The following is a 20,678-nucleotide window of genomic DNA, read 5'->3' as shown; positions in this document are numbered from 1 at the left end:
CCCCCCATTTTATTTCAGGAAGCTGATAACCTCTCACAATGGGAGCTGTGGTAATTGATGATGGTCCAGCTGGAGTTAAAGCCCCAGATGGCGGCTGGGGCTGGGCTGTTCTCTTTGGGTGCTTTGTCATCACTGGATTCTCCTACGCTTTTCCTAAGGCAATGAGTGTCTTCTTTAAGGAGCTTATCCGTGAATTTGGTGTTGGATATAGTGACACAGCATGGATATCCTCCATTCTATTGGCTATGCTTTATGGAACAGGTAATTTAAAAATTGTTTTAAATAGTAGAGGTAAGGAGATCAAAGAAGCATTTAATTCTAGAATAACTGTGGATGACTTTGGATAAATATTAAGCAGAGATTAAAGAAAATGATCCAAGGAGACAATATCAAGCAGAAGTTAACGTACATGGCATGTCAAGCAGACTTTTCTTCAGGTTCTTCTGGCATATTAAAAAAAACCTATCCCATTAATCAAACCAATTCATACTATACTGCCAGAAACAATAGATTTCCAGCCACACAGTTTTGGTCAAAGTTATTTTGAAGTGACACAAATCTCTTGGAGCTGGATACCCAGACATTTTGTCAAAAGCTTACAGTGCAGTTCTAAGTAGGGTTTGCCTTTCTAACTTTATTAAAATCAGTGGGCTCAGAACAGTGTGGCCCTGCTTATGAATGTACCAACACATACATCCCACAGCATCAAGAGCAAGTGGCTCCCCTGTAGAGTGGTATAAAACTTACAGTGACATATTGATTCACATCTATCTCTATCAGGAACCTCAGTAAATTAATAAGCCACCCTAATACTCCATGAAACATTACTTACAGTTATCCATAAATCTGAAAAGGGCCCTACAACATGTGCAAAGTATATTGGTTCCTAAAATCAGGTAGGCTTCATTAGTAGAACCTAGGACTCAGACAACATTAGGTCCCTTTAGACTTACTTCCCTTGGAAACAAAATTTGAGTCCAAAGGCACCTTTAAGACCAACAAAGTTTTTACTCAAGGCGTGAGCTTTCGTGTGCATGCACACTTCCTCCGACAATGGAACAATCATAAGAGTGCAGATATAAGGAGATTTAGGCTTTGGGAGATCAGGGGATGATGACAACTGCCTGCTCATGGTACTCAGTGCATCCACTTTATGTCGTTCCTGCACTGAGAGGAGTTACCAGTGGAATACTCTCAATTTCAAATATATTACAAAGAGGCACCTGGTGAGGTGGTTGTATTTCACGCCTTCTGTTTAACTTGACAAGAGCTTTTAAATAGGTGAGGTGTAAAATAGTTTTTTACTGGGAAGAAAGGAGCAATAATATTTCATGCAGATGATATGTTAATCCCCCCCCTTGAGAAGAATCTTGCCTCTGTGCCAAAGCATCTTATTTTTACAAGAGTACTGGAATAAATTAGAATATGTAATATTAGTAGTAATATTTCTGAAATAGATATTTCATTTGAAACTACAGTACTGACTTACCTTAAGATCAAGATCATACCAATTGCCTCTCAAATGCAACGGATCAATATTGCATGGATAATTATACAGTTGAAAAAAGATATACAGATAGAAAACACTAACAATTTATGGAGTATAGTTAATAGTTGATATTTTATGAAAAACAAGTACAGTACTTGCTGGCGTATAAGACTACTTTCCCCCCCTGAAAAACGCCTCCAAGTGGGGGGGTCGTCCTATACGCCGGGTGCACTTCAGTTGGGATAGACATAGCTGCCCATAGTGGCCCATAGTACTGTAATGTAATGTAACAAACTCTATATTCTGAGTGGAAATGTTGGGGGGTCGTCTTATACGCCCAGTCGTCTTATACGCCGGCAAATACGGTATGTTTCCCTCATCACATCTGCCTAATCAGTAGTTTTCTTTTATTGACTTCCTGAAAGCATTCTAGCAGATTTGTAATTCTTTTCTGGAATGAGGCAATGCCTTGTTTTTTTCCTCCATAATCTCTAGCTTCCAGTGACACAAGGGAAGGAAATTAAACTACATGATTTACTTAGCTATCATAAGGCCTTAATAACATCAGCTCTAGAATGGAAATAGCCACCTGATGAGCCCACAGGAACTTGTAATGAAGAGTCTTATTTAATTCCAATGGGAGGCTCAATGTTCCCTTGCTGCACTTAGTATTGTACCACTGTTTGTCCACAGTCATTGAGTCCAGCTGGTATGTACTCAGCAGACAAAACAAATTTATAAGGAAAAAACAAGAATGCCTCTCTGTATGCCCTTCAGTTTGAACTCTATCACGGATGATACAGTTCAAAAGGTGCTCTCAGGTGGTCTTAAATTTCATGAGGAAAATAAAGACAATATGGTTTCTGAGATATGTAGAGCCCCACTCACCAGATGGTTTATTAGGTCAGAGCTAATACTTTGAATTGTGCTTTGGAAATAATACAGATGCTGAAGAGCTAGCTTGGTGTAGTGGTTAGGAGTGCAGACTTCTAATCTGGCAAGCTGGGCTTGATTCCCTGCTTCCCCGCATACAACCAGCTGGGTGACCTTGGGCTCACCACAGCACTGACAAAGTTGTTCTGACCGAGCAGTAATATCAGGGCTCCCTCAGCCTCACCTACCTCACGAGGTGTCTGTTGTGGGGAGAAGAAAGGGATGGTAATTGTAAGCCACTTTGAGACTCCTTCTGGTATAGAAAGGCAGCATATAAAAAACAACTCTTCTTCTTCTGGATTGCCAGTGTAAACAAACATCAGCTGAAGTTACTGGACAGTCCTCAAGGGTGGCAGTGTGTTTAGTATCCATTACAGTGGTCTGCATTTGAGGTTACAAAGACATGAATTCTGGCTTGCTGGCCCTCTGCAGCTAGAGAAGATATGCACCACCAACCAACACTAAGCCAGGAAAAAGTGACTATGTACACTGCTCATGCTTTCGGGAGCAGCTGTGGATCCATAGGATTCCCCAAGACTGCAAAGCTAAGTAATCAGGAGGGGCAGAAAACAATTTATTATGGATGTCCCAATCTCTCCAAATCACAACCTTCCAACCACAATTACCTCTGTCTTTTCTGAGTTCAGTCAACTCATTTGCAGCTAAATTCCTGCTATGGCCAGAGAAGTTGTAAGCACTAATCAACCAAGCATTGTCACTGCAGAACCTGGGCCAGCTGAAAGAAAGAGGCAGCATCATAACGATGTTTAACACCAGATCTCTGCATAACTGAAACTGAGTGTGAAATATAGCAAGATAGTCAGAATTTTACAAATACCCATATTGATTCTACACAGAGACAAATGTGTGATACTCTCTTTTTCTGTCAGGTCCCCTGTGTAGTATGTGTGTGAACCGGTTTGGTTGCCGTCCTGTTATGCTCATTGGAGGCCTCTTTGCTTCAGCTGGGATGATAACGGCATCCTTCTGCAACAGCATCATCCAGATCTATGTTACAGTTGGAGTCATTACTGGTAAGTAGTAGTGACAGACTTGGAAACTCACATAGCTATTCTGCACTGAAGGATATGGTATTTGGCAAGTGGGCCAGTGGGCACTCAAGAAGAAAAGCCCATAGCATTGTCTTCTCCTTGACATGCTGGCTTGTATGCAAAGAGATTTCTAGACAAGGCAGTACTTGAGTCCCCATGTGCATTACAAATTGCAGTAGCCTTCAGACAGGCATAACACATGCTTCAACTGGTTCCCAATGTGTCTCCTGCTTCCCCTGATTCCTGATTCCTTCTCCCAGCTGACTGGCTGCTGTCAAACATTTGTTTCCATTCTTTCTTCTTCTGCCAAGTAAATGAAACACTCTTAGTGTTGCAGCTTGGTGTGCAGTGCAAGTGGACAGTCTGTTAGGGTCTTGATTGCTGCATATCTCTATAATTAAGTACATCTGCCATTTGATGGGTATTTATAAATGCCATAACTAAGCATCTGGAGACTAAAAAATCCTTTCTCCCCGTCTGGCATTTCTGCTTGTACAAGACATAGCACAAGATATGTTTCAGCAACTCCTGCCTAATAATGCAGTTCTTCAGACATATCTCACCTCTTGATTGAATTGTAATGGCTGCATCCAGCAGCCTTTTGATTTTTGTGTAGTAATCCGGTGATGAGTACTAAAAGTCATGCAGTTATTATTATTATTATTATTATTTACTAATAATAATTAGTAAATATATGATTATTAGTATTATTAGTATTATTAGAATTAGTATTATTAGAATTAGAATTAGTATTATTAGACAGTTACTGCTGTCCCCCATTTCTGGTCCCTTCATGTCATCTGCCCACACTGGAACTGGGGGCTTTGCAGCATGGGTGGGGGGAAGGTACAGGACTGAAGGAGCCAGCCCTTGATAGGAAAGAAAATGTTCTGCTGTCAAGAGTGCTGGGAGCAACACAGCTTGAAAGGTGGTAGAGATCAGGTGGGAGCCCTAATATGAAAAGAAAGGGAAAACCTTAGGGCCAAAAGGACAGTTTAGGAACAAACCAGATAACAAATCCTTTTAACTTCCCCCACCATTTTTCATTAACATTGTGAACAGAAAAACAAGAACATCTACAACTACTACAGATATCCAGTTCTGTCCCTCTCCAACCCCCACCTGTTGCCTGTTCACATTGCTGCTGAAATATTTTAATAACATCAATGTAAAAATATCTTATATTTGTTCATTTCTCTCCAAATTAGAGGTTCTTCTTCCAAAAATATTATGATGAGCCACCATTCTTGCAAAGATTTGTTATTTTTGTCTCTCTTGAGTTCTGACGTCTTGCAACAGTTTATTGATAATTATAAGGTTCCAAACTTTCTGAATTCAGTCCTGTTTAGGTGGGGGTTCTAGTTTCTTCTCTTGTTGTGTAAGCACAAAATGAACAACCATTAGTCAATTCTGGATTGTATTTCTGTAAGAGTATATCACACGTTCTTCATTTATATATATCATAACAGTCGGTCAAAACTTGGCTCATATTCAGTAATATTCAATGCATTTTAGTATATTTCCACCACGTGTGAAAACATGTATCTACTTCAGAATTTTAGAGTTTAGTAGTAATAGTAGTGGTAGTAAGTTTATTATGGGATTACACCAGAGCAATTAAAATAAAATACAAAATATACCTGTTTACATGAAAGTAATACAGGAGGAGTAGGATACAACAAATCTGTACACCGCCCGTGGCGCCGCGGGCGCCACGGACTAAATAAATGGTTAAGGGGCCTTGAGGAGGGCTCTGTCCGTGATGAGGAAGGGTCCGAATTGGACCCTTCCTCACGACAGACAATCGGAGGGACCAATTGGCAGGCGCGAAGCGCCTGCCGATTGGTCCCTCCGATTCCCAGCCCCAGCAACTGCGAGCCGCGCTCAGCGCGGCTCGCAGTTGCTCCCGGCCTGACGTGGTGAGAGGCGCGAAGCGTCTCTCACCGCGTCAGGCCGGCCCCAAGGAAGCCCCCGCCGCAAACACAACACAAGACTCCAGCCGCCGAGAAGCTGCAGAAAAAAAAGAAACACCCCCGGAGGAGCCTTTCGCCGCTAGCGCGACGAGAGGCAGCAGAAAAAAAAAACCCTGTAGGAGCTCCAAGCCGCCGCGCCGACGAGAGGCAGCAGAAAAAAAAAACCCTGTAGGAGCCTTTCGCAGATCCAAGCAGCAGAAAAAAAAAACCCCTGTAGGAGCTCCAAGCCGCCGCGCCCACGAGAGGCAGCAGAAAAAAAAAAACCCTGTAGGAGCCTTTCGCAGATCCAAGCAGCAGAAAAAAAAACCCTGAAGGAGCCTTTCCCAGCTCCAAGCAGCAGGAAAAAAAACCCCTGTAGGAGCTCCAAGCCGGCACGCCCACGAGAGCTAGCAGAAAAAAAAAACCCTGCAGGAGCCTTTCACAGCTCCAAGCAGCAGAAAAAAAAACCCTGTAGGAGCCTTTCGCAGATCCAAGCAGCAGAAAACAAAACCCTGAAGGAGCCTTTCCCAGCTCCAAGCAGCAGGAAAAAAACCCCCTGTAGGAGCTCCAAGCCGGCACGCCCACGAGAGCTAGCAGAAAAAAAAAACCCTGCAGGAGCCTTTCACAGCTCCAAGCAGCAGAAAAAAAAACCCTGTAGGAGCCTTTCGCAGATCCAAGCAGCAGAAAACAAAACCCTGAAGGAGCCTTTCCCAGCTCCAAGCAGCAGGAAAAAAACCCCCTGTAGGAGCTCCAAGCCGGCACGCCCACGAGAGCTAGCAGAAAAAAAAAACCCTGCAGGAGCCTTTCACAGCTCCAAGCAGCAGAAAAAAAAACCCTGTAGGAGCCTTTCGCAGATCCAAGCAGCAGAAAACAAAACCCTGTAGGAGCCTTTCCCAGCTCCAAGCAGCAGAAAAAAAAAACCCTGTAGGAGCCTTTCACAGCTCCACGCAGCAGAAAAAAAAAGCACCTCCTGGTGTCCCCTGGGTCCTAGCGCCTATTGCATTCCTGGTTGCAATGGGCTTTCTTGCTAGTACCACATAATGCAGCTTGCCACAAAATACAAAGAAAAAATAAATTGTTTAAAATTGATTAATTGTTTAGTAAGAGAAATGAAAGAAACTGAAATCTAAATTTATCTGGAAAATAAATACAAATTGTTCTTGCCAGATTTAATAGATCTTAAGGGTGTTGTTGTTGTTATGTGCGAAGTCGTGTCCGACCCATCGTGACCCCATGGACAATGATCCTCCAGGCCTTCCTGTCCTCTACCATTCCCCGGAGTCCATTTAAGCTTGCACCTACTGCTTCAGTGACTCCATCCAGCCACCTCATTCTCTGTCGTCCCCTTCTTCTTTTGCTCTCAATCGCTCCCAGCATTAGGCTCTTCTCCAGGGAGTCCTTCCTTCTCATGAGGTGGCCAAAGTATTTGAGTTTCATCTTCAGGATCTGGCCTTCTAAAGAGCAGTCAGGGCTGATCTCCTCTAGGACTGACCGGTTTGTTCACCTTGCAGTCCAAGGGACTCGCAAGAGTCTTCTCCAGCACCAGAGTTCAAAAGCCTCAATTCTTTGACGCTCGGCCTTCCTTATGGTCCAACTTTCGCAGCCATACATTGCAACTGGGAATACCATAGCCTTGACTAAACGCACTTTTGTTGGCAAGGTGATGTCTCTGCTTTTTAGGATGCTGTCTAGATTTGCCATAGCTTTCCTCCCCAGGAGCAAGCGTCTTTTAATTTCTTTGCTGCAGTCCCCATCTGCAGTGATCTTGGAGCCCAGGAAAATAAAATCTGTCACTATCTCCATTTCTTCCCCATCTATTTGCCAGGAATTGAGAGGGCCGGATGCCATGATCTTTGTTTTCTTGATGTTGAGTTTCAAGCCAACTTTTGCACTCTCCTCCTTCACCCGCATAAACAGGCTCTTTAGTTCCTCTTCACTTTCTGCCATTAGAGTGGTATCATCTGCATATCTGAGGTTGTTGATATTTCTCCCTGCAATCTTGATCCCAATTTGTGACTCCTCTAATCCCGCATTTCTCATGATGTGCTCCGCATACAAGTTAAATAGGCAAGGCGACAGTATACAGCCTTGCCGAACTCCTTTCTCAATTTTGAACCAGTCAGTGGTTCCATGTTCAGTTCTCACTGTTGCTTCTTGACCTGCATATAAATTTCTCAAGAGACAAATAAGATGCTCTGGTATTCCCATCTCTTTAAGAACTTGCCACAATTTGTTGTGCTCCACACAATCAAAGGCTTTAGCATAGTCAATGAAGCAGAAGTATACGTTCTTCTGGTACTCCCTAGCTTTCTCCATGATCCACCGTATGTTGGCAATTTGATCTCTAGTTCCTCTGCCTCTTCGAAATCCTGCCTGTACTTCTGGAAGTTCTCGGTCCACATATTGCTGGAGCCTAGCTTGTAGGATTTTGAGCATAACTTTGCTAGCATGAGAAATTAGTGCAATGGTGCGGTAGTTTGAACATTCTTTGGCATTGCCCTTCTTTGGGATTGGAATGTAAACTGACCTTTTCCAATCATGTGGCCATTGTTGAGTTTTCCAAATTTGCTGGCATATTGAGTGTAGCACTTTTACTGCATAGTCCTTTAAGATTTTGAATAGTTCAACTGGAATGCTGTCACCACCACTAGCTTTATTGTTGCTCAGACTTCCTAAGGCACATTTGACTTCACATTCCAGGATGTCTGGCTCCAGGTCAGTAACTACCCCATTGTGGTTATCAGTGATGTTAAGCTCGCTCTTGTATAGTTGTTCTGTATAATTTTGCCACCTTTGTTTAATCTCTTCTGCTTCTGTGAGGTCCCTACCATTTTGGTCCCTTATCATACCCAACTTTGCATGAAACGTTCTCTTCATATCTCCAATTTTCTTGAAAAGATCTCTGGTCCTCCCCATTCTATTATTTTCTTCTATTTGTTTGCACTGTTCATTTAAGAAGGCATTCTTATCTCTTCTAGCTTTTCTCTGGAATTCTGCATTCAATTGGGTGTATCTTTCTCTTTCTCCCTTGCCTTTCACTTCCCTTCTCTCCTTAGCTATTTGTAAAGCTTCCTCAGACAGCCATTTTGATTTCTTGCATTTCTTTTTCTTTGGGATGGTTTTAGTTGCTACCTCTTGTACAATATTGCGAACCTCCGTCCATAGTTCTTCAGGCACTCTATCTATCAGATCTAATTCCTTAAATCTATTTGTCACCTCCACTGTGTATTCGTCAGGGATATGATTTAGTTCATACCTGAGTGGCCTAGTGCTTTTCCCTACTTTCTTCAATTTAAGCCTAAATTTTGCAACAAGAAGCTCATGATCTGAACCACAATCAGCTCCTGGTCTTGTTTTTATTGACTGGATAGAACTTTTCCATCTTTGGCTGCAGAGCACATAGTCAATCTGATTTCTGTGTTGACCGTCTGGTGATGTCCATGTGTAGAGTCGTCTCTTGGGTTGCTGGAAAAGAGTGTTTGCTATGACCATTGTATTCTCTTGACAAAATTCTACCAGCCTGTGCCCTGCTTCATTTTGTACTCCAAGGCCAAACTTGCCTGTTATCCCGGTTATCTTTTGGCTTCCTACTTTAGCATTCCAGTCCCCCATGATGATAAGCACATCATTTTTTGGCGTTGCTTCTAGAAGGTGGTGTAGGGCTTCATAGAACTGATCAACTTCATCCTCTTCCGCAGCAGTGGTTGGGGCATAGACCTGGATCACTGTGATGTTGAATGGTTTGCCTTGGATTCGAACTGAGATCATTCTGTCATTTTGGGGATTGTATCCCAAGACTGCTTTTCCTACTCTCTTATTGTTTATGAAGGCTACTCCATTTCTTCTGCGAGATTCTTGTCCACAGTAGTATACCTGATGGTCATCTGAATTAAATTCACCCATTCCTGTCCATTTTAGTTCACTGATTCCTAAAATGTCGATGTTCAGTCTTGTCATTTCTTGTTTGACCACGTCCAGCTTGCCTTGATTCATGGATCTGACGTTCCAGGTTCCTATGGAATAAAAATCTTTACAGCATCGGACTGTCTTTTCACCACCAGTTACTTCCACAACTGAGCGTCCTTTCGGCTTTGGCCCAGTCGCTTCATTCATTCTGGCGCTACTTGTACTAGCCGTCTGCTCATCCCCAGTAGCATATTGGACACCTTCCGACCTGAGGGGCTCATCTTCCAGCGTCATATCGTTATGCCTATTGGAACTGTCCATAGAGTTTTCATGGCAAAGATACTGGAGTGGTTTGCCATTTCCTTCTCCAGTGGATCACCTTTTGTCAGAGCTCTCAGCTATGACCTGTCCGTCTTGGGTGGCCCTGCACGGCATAGCTCATAGCTTCACTGAACTACGCAAGCCCCCTTGCCACAACAAGGCAGCGATCCTTGAAGGGGGGATCTTAAGGTAGATAAGAATAATAAGATGGAAACTGCCTACTGATTTAGTAATTCCTGGGGATTTTTCTGACAGCAATTTGATAATTATGGTTGTGCTATTTGCAGCTGTTGGCCCCAGCATTCGTATTACCAAAGGAAGGATAAACTTGGCACGGACCCTTAATTTGTCCAGAGTTAAAAGGACATAGTCTTTCACGAAACGGTTTATACGAAAGTTTATACTTCCAGCTAGTACTGCAGAGGGGATGCCATATATCTTGCAATAGTGAAAGCTCTTCTATGGCTAGAAGAGTGAAGAGACATGAGGTAGGATGACCTAAAGGTTGGAAAATTGGCAGGTCAGCTTGGCTTGGAGTTTTTGTTTAAGCTTTTTTTTTCTGAATTCAAGCCTAAAGAAAGTAAAACACAAGGAGAGAATCCAAGATATTTGATCCTATGTTTATTCATATTCATATTCAGCTGCTCTCAAATGTCTCACGGCGGTTTATAAAAATCCGTGGATACAATCAAATCTCGTAAAAAGCTAATTAAAACATAGTTAACAGTCCTCCTCAGCAAGTGACCAACTAGATCAAGATTTCTCAATGAGAGTTTTGTGAAACCTTGGGGTTTCTTGGTTGCCCTGGAAGGGTTTTCTGAATGGGTGGGAGTTAATTAATTGTAATATATTTTTTAAATTTGTTAAACACTTATCAGATGATATGACTGTATATGGTCATGTCAAGCCCCTCTTCCAAAATAGCCAGTAATGGGCCTGGAGGGCGTGGGGTCCCAGGTAGGCATGTACACAGCTATGATTCTCATGATCACACCACTTCTGTGGTTTCTTGAAGCCTGAAGAACATTTCAGGGGTTTCTCATTGGTAAAAAAGTTGAGAAAGGCTGAGCTAGATTGAAAACTTTCCTCTAAAATTAGGGGTAAAAGGCCATGAGGGTTAAAGATCAACTTAAGCCAGAGATAGAAGAAAATGAAACTTTTGCCTCAACTTTCATAATTCCTGTCTCCAGCCAGGAAGACACAAATCTGGAACACAGCATAAAGAAGTTGGCCTGGAAAACATAAGTGCCACTGGGACACAATGACCACCCCTGTTTTAAAGGAACTTAAGAATCTTATATGCAGATCTGGTTCTGAGATCTGCATAATGATTACTATGGGCTAATTTTGTGCCATTGACCTGCAAAACTATACCTACATATTTAAAGCTTTTAACCTGCTCCGTTATATGATTTTTATGTACCATTTTCTAGATTAATGGAAGGTGCCAAAGGCTATTACTTTGTTCTTCTGGTAGTTAATTATCAGTTCCTCTTCTTCAAAGAATACATCTAGAGGTCTCCTTAGCCCAAGAGGAGTTCAAGAAACTAATACTGCATCATCTACATAAAGTACTCTTGGGCGCATGGAAGACTCCTGGGCGTAATTTTGATGATGTCTTAATATCAGGAAGCTTAGAAGCAGAACTTGCCACTGAGCTGTGCAAGGTGCTGCGCCATTTCCAAGTCAACAGAGTCAAGGTGAAAAAGAAAAGATTCACCTTGGGGATTCACTATCTACACTGACGGCATGCAGCTCAAGGCTGTGAAGGTCAAAGCAATCCAGCAAGCACTAATGCTTACCTCTAAGCACGACCTGCATTAGAGGTTATGCTTACCTCTAAGCACGACCTCCAATTTGATTTGGAGCCTGGAATGGGGATCAAGGTCTCTTACCTATGATTCACGGGGAAGCAGGATCTCGCCTGCTATTGGACATTATTATGAACTTTTCAAAGGTCTCCGTTAAGGACCAATCATGGATCTTGGTGGGAGCCTCAAAATGTATATAAATTTGAGTATGTTCTTCTGTGTCCAGTGTTTTGGTGTTGAGTAAAGAGTTGGTTATTGGAAAGATTGCCTTTGAGTTGTTACTGAATCCATGATTTAATATTTTTAGTAATGGAAAGTGTGTGCCAGGTAGCCATCTTGGTTTTCCCTTTCTCCTCTTAGATGAGTCATGATATTCTCAACAGATTCAAAATAGTTATTCAGATTTTTCCTCTAGTTGCTGACATTTTAGATACCATATCTCCTGATATTAATGTTGCTGCTTATTATCTATTACCTCTTTAGAAGTCAAAAATTGCTGTGATTTAAGGGAGCTGTGGATTTAGCCAGCCAACTTCCTCAATGATGTTACTTCCCCCCAGATGTAAGCCAAGTTGAATATTATTGATTGGAAGAAAAGTAGGATATAAATATTTTAAATAATTTAACTAATCAGAAATGGGAAATCAGCACAGTAGCTGTTACACAATATTGTGCACAAATGAAACTATATTGAATACTTTTACTACTACATAATAGGATCTGATTCCAAATCTTCTTTTGCATAGGTTTCAAGAATAGGGTGTACCCCATAATGGGATGGCAATATAATTGTATTAGTGAAAAGAACAAGGCCCTATGAAGAACCACATCCTGAAAATTATGGTATCTTGGGGAGTTTACTTGCAGCCCATACTTTGTGGAACCTTTTTTACCCTGTTATCAAGGCTGAATTTTGTTTGTTTAAAATGGCATTTGTTCTCTTCCAGGTTTGGGTCTCGCACTCAACTTTCAGCCTTCACTCATTATGCTAAATCGCTATTTTGACAAGCGCCGCCCTTTGGCCAATGGGCTGGCTGCAGCTGGAAGCCCTGTTTTTCTTTGTGCTCTTTCACCATTGGGGCAGGTACTGCAACATGAATATGGATGGCGAGGAGGATTTCTTATCTTGGGTGGGATACTTTTGAACTGCTGTGTTTGTGGAGCTCTGATGAGACCATTGGAACCTCCTAAGGATACTAAACATTCCACAGCAGTCTCTGAGAAAAAAATCAAGAAAAAACTACTGGATTTTGGTGTTTTTAAAGACCGAGGCTTCCTAATCTACACAGCAGCTGCATCAACTATGGTACTGGGCTTGTTCGTGCCCCCCGTTTTTGTGGTGAGCTATGCTAAGGATCTGAAATATCCAGACACCAAAGCAGCTTTTCTTCTGACCATCCTAGGATTCATTGATATCTTCGCTAGACCAATTTGTGGAATACTGGCTGGCTTGGAGTGGGTTAGGCCCCGCTGCGTCTACTTCTTTAGTTTCGCTATGTTGTTTAATGGCTTCACTGATCTCATGGGATCAATGTCCCACAATTATGGTGGCCTAGTGGTCTTCTGCATTTTCTTTGGCATTTCTTATGGAATGGTTGGCGCTCTTCAGTTTGAAGTACTCATGGCTATTGTTGGAACACAGAAGTTTTCCAGTGCCATTGGCTTGGTTCTTCTGGTTGAGGCAATGGCTGTTCTAATTGGACCCCCTTCAGCAGGTAATTTCATTTCAGTTAATTAATTCATTGCTCTTTAAGTTTTGTAGGATTTTTGTGGAATAGAAGAATAAGTGGTGACTGTCACTATAGACGTATAGTGCTAAGTGCTGGATGTCAGTTTTCTTTTTGATACCTCCCACTCATGTGGTGTTCCTATCCTCCATTCCACTTTTTCTAGTTATAGCTCTGGTGAACTGGAAAATGGCTGATTCCAGTGCATAAATTGGAAGAATCTGTAAAGTCAGTGGGAATACTTACTTTGCGCACATGATACAATATCCAGTGAACGAGTGGTCAGATTTAAGGCTGTTTCTCTAAGGAGCCCTGGGTAACATACAGAGTTCTTTCCCCCATCATTTCACTCTCCCAAAAGTAGGTTGAAGTAGGTTAGGCCAAGTCAATCACCCAAGAAGTAGTACTCTCATTTTATTTGCAGCAGAATTCTTTGCAACAGAATGCTCACAGATAATCAAAATTTCCAGTTGATATAGATTTGTCAAACTTTCTGGAAGGTTAAGTTCTGCTTTCTGCTAAAGTACATTTCAAAAGAAATTTAAAAATGCAAAAATGCACAATGGAACATACTGGTCCTGTCACCATTTTTAGCCTTAAATTCTTTTAAAGGCATGTAGTCTAGGCCAGGCTTCTGTGGGAAGTTATTCACTTGACCTTTGGTGCCTTAAGGTATTTGTTTTTAATTTCCCTTTCGAATGATAGTGTCTCTTGAAGATATAATATGCAATTAGAAAAAGTATTTGGTTTAATGTGTAGTAATTTTCTTCGTTAAAATGTTAGCACTTTTTTAATTACTTGTGAATATTCTTTTCTAGGTAAAATCTTGGATGCAACCCACAAATATATGTATGTTTTTATTATTGCTGGTGTTGAAGTCGTTACCTCATCTTTCATACTGGCTATAGGAAATGCTTGTTGCATTAAGAAAAAACCAGAGCATTCACAAGCAAAAGAAGATGTAGCAGAAAGAGAGGAGTTAAACAAACAGCCTGAAGACTCCAAAGTGGATTCTATTGAGGTGGAACAGTTTCTGAAAAAGGAACCTGAAAAAAATGGGGAAGTTGTCACTAATCCAGAAACGTGTGTGTGAATGTGAGAAGGATGAATGGCATATGTTTAGGAAATTCAAGTAACTTTACCACTCTTGTTTATTTTAGAAATAGAACTAGCTTAGGGCTGGGCCATCTGTTTGCCAAAGTGGAGGCCAACATGACTTCACTCTTTGAAAGCTGACTTTTAAAAAATAGAAAATCCTTTCCCTCCACTTAAAACAGAATTGATCTTCGAGTTAAGCTGCTTTGGCATAACTACTTCAGTAAGCGAAACAAATGGCCTTCTAAACACACATAAATGCCCTGATTATACATCACCAGTAAAACTCTCACTTGGATGAAAATGCATTTTAATTAGAGAGGAATTATACGTTCCTGTAACACAGATGAAATAGCTATCTGTTTTTAAACGTGTGGAGCACCTTAATGTATCTTTCATGTCTATGTCTGCTTTAGGAAGAATGGCTTAGCAGGAAGAAAATCTCAGGGACTTGGTAGTCTCCAGTAGGTTTCTAAAAGTATACTTTTCAAAATATTTTTTGATCTTTTGGCTCAGCCCTAATCTAATTTTGATAACATGTACAATTTTCAATGACTTTTGGTTTGTCAATGTATTTTTATGAGTTTTTCTTGTTGTTTTTACTGGAAATATGATATATGCACCAAGAAAGGCACTGAGATTCTTCCTGGGAAACCTCATAGTTGCTGTTCCCAAATAGTGTGAAAAACAAAATGGAATTTGTGTATAATTCTAAAAGGCCCACAGAGCACGCTGTCCCTATCAATTACCTGTTGACCCTTGGTTTTAAATTCAGCCTCCTCTGAGCATAGCCTATTTTCGACAAGGTTTTGTACAGATAATTACTTTGAATAGATTGATTCGAAGACACTCCCCCACCTTAAGGGACACTAATTTCTAGAATGAAATTTAACTGGAGAAGGAGAACCACAGATGCCTTGTGTAGAGAGATGTCAAAAGCTATTATAAAAAGGTACTAGTGAGTTCATTTTATAAAATAAAATATTGTAAAATAATGCTCTCCCATTATTTAAATATCATGAGGATGGGTTAAAGAAAGCATTACAGGAGTTAAGAAGACAGTTTGCCTTCTATCACCCAACACCCTTTTGAAAGAAACCTCTGTTGCTGCCCCCTCCCCCTCCCCAGCTTGAATTAGCTGGTGAAGCAGAACACAAGACAACATTTGGGAGCTGACCCTGCAACGATGCACTGAATGGCAGGAATGCCAAGGATTCACTTGGACATTTTGAATATGAAAGTCCTAGGATTCGTATCTTCATATAACACAAATTAATTGTCCTTGTATGAATCTTAATCACCTTTTTCTAGAGCCCAGATTGTAAATGGATGAGCGTTTCTGCTTCTTCAAAGGCTTGAAAAAGAAGATTGGTAATTTTAAGGGCTTATTTATACAATCAGACACTTTCAGAGATTGATGTGTCACAGCTGAGTCCTGCTTGAATAAGCCTCCCATCAAGAAATGTATGGAGCTTATATTCACAGTGACCTTTGTGTTTGTAGAAGACTCTGTTCTATGTGCCAGATATAGGTACTCTGCTATGGTTTAGATGAAGGATAGCCAAGTTGCATCCCAAAGATAGTATCAGGCCTGCTGCCTGTTTGCTGTGCTGTACCAATGCCCCAAAGGCTCAGCAAGCAGGAAAGGATGGCATAAGGGCAAAAGCACAATGGCATCTTTTATTGTTGCACTAAGCATATGTAAGAGTTGCCAGGCTTTGTGCAGAGCGGTGAAAGGATAATGGCGTGTTCCAGTTCTCCTTGAAGTGTGTTAGAAAAGGAAGACAAAGGAATTGTGCCATTGTGTCATCCTCCCTATACTCCAAGCTGGCAAAAATGTCACATTCCTACGAGGTCGAAGTGCACAAGCAGAACGTGCATGTATGTGTATGCAGATGTATTGTCAGCCCCAGCCCACCATTCAACTACTCCATGGTAATTGTGCACTTTCATCTTAACCCACTCTTTCTACCCACCCAAATTAAATGTTCTTGTTCCAAGAGCAGTTGTCAAAGACAGTAGCTTTCTTCCTAAAATTGTAGTTATATATTACTAAGGCACAAAATGGGGAGAAAAACTGACAGCTTAAGTGGAGTTAGGTAAAAATCCTTCACCTTTTACAGAGAATTTACAAAAATTAACTAAATTGGTTTTAAAATCTTTCTCCTCCATGAAAACAAGCAAGATTCAGGCTGATCATGCCTATAGATTTTAACAGTGGGTGACGTTAGACATTCCTCTCTGTTTCATTGTCAGAATATTATGGCTCTCATACGTGAAAAGTACTTCCATGCAGGAAATATTGGGGCTCCCCCTATAGACATTTGCAACCTCTTTAGATAGTTATGTGCAGTGACCATATAAACATGACACATATTGGGAAAACAATGCCTAAGCTAGTTCCCAGATTTTTCACATGGAATATATTTGCTTCTGAGACTGTTAAATTTGATAATCTACATATAGGTTTCATTCTCTATGGATGCACTTTCAGTGTAAGGAGACTGTAGAGTGAACTTGCTCTGATTTTTTAGCATATTTCAGTTGTTCAGATTTTTAAAGTTTCGTCAGGTTATTGGCACAGAGACTGAGAAATTCTAAGTGTATGTATTAATTAAACCCCCAAACAAATATTATTATTGAAAAATAGTACATGAAAAATTGCAAGGTTTGTCATAAACCTTACTCAAACCATTCCAATGAATGTTAAACTGAACAATGAGTATACTTATCATTTATTTTGATAATAAAGTGTTTTACAGGGTGTATAGCCAAAGCCAGGCGTACAAATTTATCGCTGAAGTTAGGCCAAGCATGTAACATTTTTCTGGAGGTTGATTCTTAATGTGTAGGGCTAAGGTACCCTGTATTACACTATGAAAATTGTGAAACTGAGCTGCAAAATGAGGTGCCTGACTGATTATTTGGTGTGCTGATTCCAGTATGGTAGGCTGCAGAAATTGCAAATGACTGTCTATAGGGGGAATCCCAAGATTTCATGACAATGAAGCAGAGAAGAATACAGCCCCCATTAAAATCTGTAGGCCTGATCTCGCCGGAAGTGGAGGAGAGAGATTTAAATACCAGTTTTGCAAGAGAGGGTTTGTCGTGGCTTTTTAGAAAAAAGGTCAGCTAAGGATTCTAAAAGAGTCAAAGCAAGTGACTCTCACCTGGGTCCTCAACAAAGACAGAGTAACATTAGCACATTCCTTAACATAGTGGTTGATATTGATAATCAGTGATTTAGAGAGAACAAAATCCACAACTGAATGAAAATGTCTATAAAGGCAAGTGCCTGACTTTTCAATATTTTCTAATTTGGTATTTCCTAAAAATACACTCCTCAGTTGTTTATCTGAAATCAGGTGTCAATCTCTGTCCTCTTTCAGCTGAAGCTATTTTTCCTAACAGCCTATGCCTGTTGCCTTGGTTTTAAAGCTATTAGACCAGTGCTGCATTATACTGACTCCCATGACTAATCACACAGCATATCAGAGCAATACATCTGCTTCTGAATGATGTGGAAAGAAAAAAGTTACATACCACAATTTCAGCAAATGTTATACTCAAACATATTACTAGAAATTATCTTCTCAGACTCGGAGAGCAATATTATGATTTTATTTCTAAAAGGTAGCAGAGGAAGCAAAGATATCTTTAAAAAACCAAACCTCTGCTTACGCAGCCTTCTGCATCACCACCTATAAATTTGGAAAACAAGTGAAAGAGGAACATTTGAAGAGAGAAGGGAGGTAGGAAATGGAGTTCTGGATCAATAGACAAGGTATTTATATACCTTCTAAAATTACTAAGTGGACTCTGCTAACAGAATAGGCGTTTCTTCCTCCTGCCTTCTACCGTCCCAAGGGTTTTCTGCAAAATATCTCCTGAGCATCTCGGGACCTTCTGAAATGCTGGAAGAAGTGTGTGTGTGTGTGGGGGGGGGGCAGGTCTGCAGGGAAGGAAGCAATTTGGGGCACTGGAGACCATGCTTGCATGAGCAGAAGTCCCTTCTGTTGGCACAAGGGGCTTACTGTACCCTGTGTTATATTTGGAACAACTGGAAATATAAGAAAATTATTATTCCTTTTATCTTCTTCATTCAAGGCTTCTGTTGTGCTATAGGAAACGTACCAATTTAAATAGCTTGTGGAGCAAAGGATGCCAAAAATAACTAAAGTTGTGATGGTAGGTATCTTTTATTGGGACAGTTTCTGGGAATGCATGCAGTACCTGCATTTCAGCTTCAAAGGTTTTACAGGAAAATACTTACATGTTTTCATCCAGTAGAAAAAACTCATGACATTGTCTCTCTTTTTCAACTTTGCACCACTTTTCCTGGGTCAACATTCTATGTAGAGAATTATAGTTAACAAAAATCTATGCAAACAGGAAACAGTATTTTTCCTATTTCATAATTGCGGACAGAATCCCTACCTCTTAGTACACTAGTTCAAAAGATTTTTATTTTTATATGATTACTTACCTACTACCAAATGACAATTGATTATTCTATATTTCATTATTCCTCAGTCCCTTACAGATTTTATAAAAGGACTACTATATATAGTATGTATGAGTGCAGAATGCATGTGATACAATAGGTACACAAAAGGACTGCAGCAGTTTACACACACACTTCTTAATCCAGAGATATGTCTGTGCCCATTTATGCACATTAATTTATTTGTATTTATTTTATTATATTTATATATCACCCTCCCACTGCGGCTCAGGGCAGTTTTGAGAAAATGAACAGGTACAATATAAATTCAATAATAGCCAGTAGAAGTGGTGATGGGGGCAGTAATGCTCTTGTATGGGCTAAAGTCCCTATTAATTTTAGAGGATGTATTAAATCTTCATGTAAAAAAGAAATTCTGCATGGAGCAGCATGCCTCACTGAAGTGAATAGGGAGAACATTTCAATCGGGGAACTCCGTGTAGTCACTGATGTTCCTATGACAGATTGCTAGATCTGGACCATACAAGTTGCTACCAGTAATGGGTGCTTTCATCCCACATAAAGCAACATTTCTGAATTATTTTTATTCTCTTTTTAAAAATATACTAGATACAAATATATATTTTTATTAATTTGGGGTATGATCAAAAGCAACTGAACCAAATATATTTAAATGACGTAGGAGACTTTTAAGGAGTGACCAAGAACTTTGTTTATTTTCCTTCAACATACAATTGCAGCTAACTCATTGTCTAGGGCATCGTAGTGTGTGTGTGTGTGTGTGCGTGTCAGATGTAGGACTGGTTAATTCTGAGTTCAGAGACACCGCCCCCCTTTATCTAGAGAATCTATTAAATTATTTTCTTACTTTGCCAAAAAGAACCACCTACAACCAGTTACCCTGTGCCGTATTCAAGTGTTCACCTTGGTTCATTCTCAAAGTGCAGCTAATGCTGTAGTGCAATGACAGTCAGGTGGTGGTGATGACGAAAGGTTTCCAGGAGAACAAGCATTTGTATGCCATAGATAGTTATGTGCAGAATGTATCTCTTTCAGCCGTGTGTGTCAATATATGCCAGTTGAGTGCATACTTGAGGCAAGTGAAGTTCCTTTTGTCCTTGTGTTAATGTAAATGCACTTTAATGTAATAATGTGTGGATGCAGATGTAATCTGGATTTATGCTTTTTCTAGTGGACTGCTGCAACCATAGTGAATAAAGTTATTTATTCTGTTGTCACTATTGTTACACCAGGAGTGATGTCAGGGAAAGCTAGTTCTTCTGCTCCAACCATGAACTCTGGGGATTTGGCAGGGTTTAATTTGTGCTTTCCATGACAGGACTCAAAACATGAAATATATGAAGTAAAAAGAAATTAAGAGTGCCTCTGAGCAAATATAAAATCCATGACTGTATTAAATAGGAAGTCTATATGTCCAAATTAGAAGGAAGCACTTTTAGATCAGAAAGTGGTAGGTGAAGATGAGCTTTTGTACTTTTATTTCTAGAAGCTATACACTGGATTAGTGAGTGCAATTTTGCTTTTGAATGACCAAAGGATAGATTATGGTGATAAAGAAATAAAGGACACCAAGAAATTAATAGGTAGTGCAGTAATTCAAATTTTCTTCATGCCCCAAATGTCAAGGTGATGCATTTCTCCTCATGTTCCACAAACACAAGGACCAGAAACCAACTTGAGGAATTAAAGGTGCAATTCTTGTGACCCTGAGTAAACCACCCAGTCCTGGGTAGGGCAACCACACATGTTTATACTTACAAGATCCAGCAAATTACAAAGCAGTGGCCAGCTGACTCACCACCAATTTGCTGCCACCTCCTCCTCTCCAGCTCCTCTGCAGCTTGACGATCCAGGCAATGAGGCTTCTTGCCTCAGTTGAAGCCAGTATGGCAGAAGAATGCCAGAT

At 40.6% G+C, this 20,678-nt stretch overlaps 1 protein-coding gene across 6 annotated transcripts in view; it reads left to right on the top strand.

The window, feature by feature from the left end:
- Window positions 1-19,992, top strand: part of SLC16A3 (solute carrier family 16 member 3) — a 51,662-nt gene extending 31,670 nt beyond the window's left edge. For all 6 annotated transcript variants that reach the window (XM_077328011.1, XM_077328015.1, XM_077328016.1 and 3 more), the window contains 4 exons: window positions 19-261; window positions 3,313-3,456; window positions 12,412-13,179; window positions 14,010-19,992. In XM_077328011.1, the coding sequence (XP_077184126.1) occupies window positions 39-261; window positions 3,313-3,456; window positions 12,412-13,179; window positions 14,010-14,284 (1,410 nt within the window). In that variant the 5' untranslated portion in view covers window positions 19-38 and the 3' untranslated portion in view covers window positions 14,285-19,992. The remainder of the gene's footprint in view (window positions 1-18; window positions 262-3,312; window positions 3,457-12,411; window positions 13,180-14,009) is intronic.
- Window positions 19,993-20,678: the final 686 nt, after the last annotated feature.

The sequence above is a fragment of the Paroedura picta genome, chromosome 3 (assembly GCF_049243985.1).
Source record: "Paroedura picta isolate Pp20150507F chromosome 3, Ppicta_v3.0, whole genome shotgun sequence".
NCBI classification, from domain to species: domain Eukaryota; kingdom Metazoa; phylum Chordata; class Lepidosauria; order Squamata; family Gekkonidae; genus Paroedura; species Paroedura picta.
This window is presented reverse-complemented; position numbering and strand designations above follow the sequence as displayed.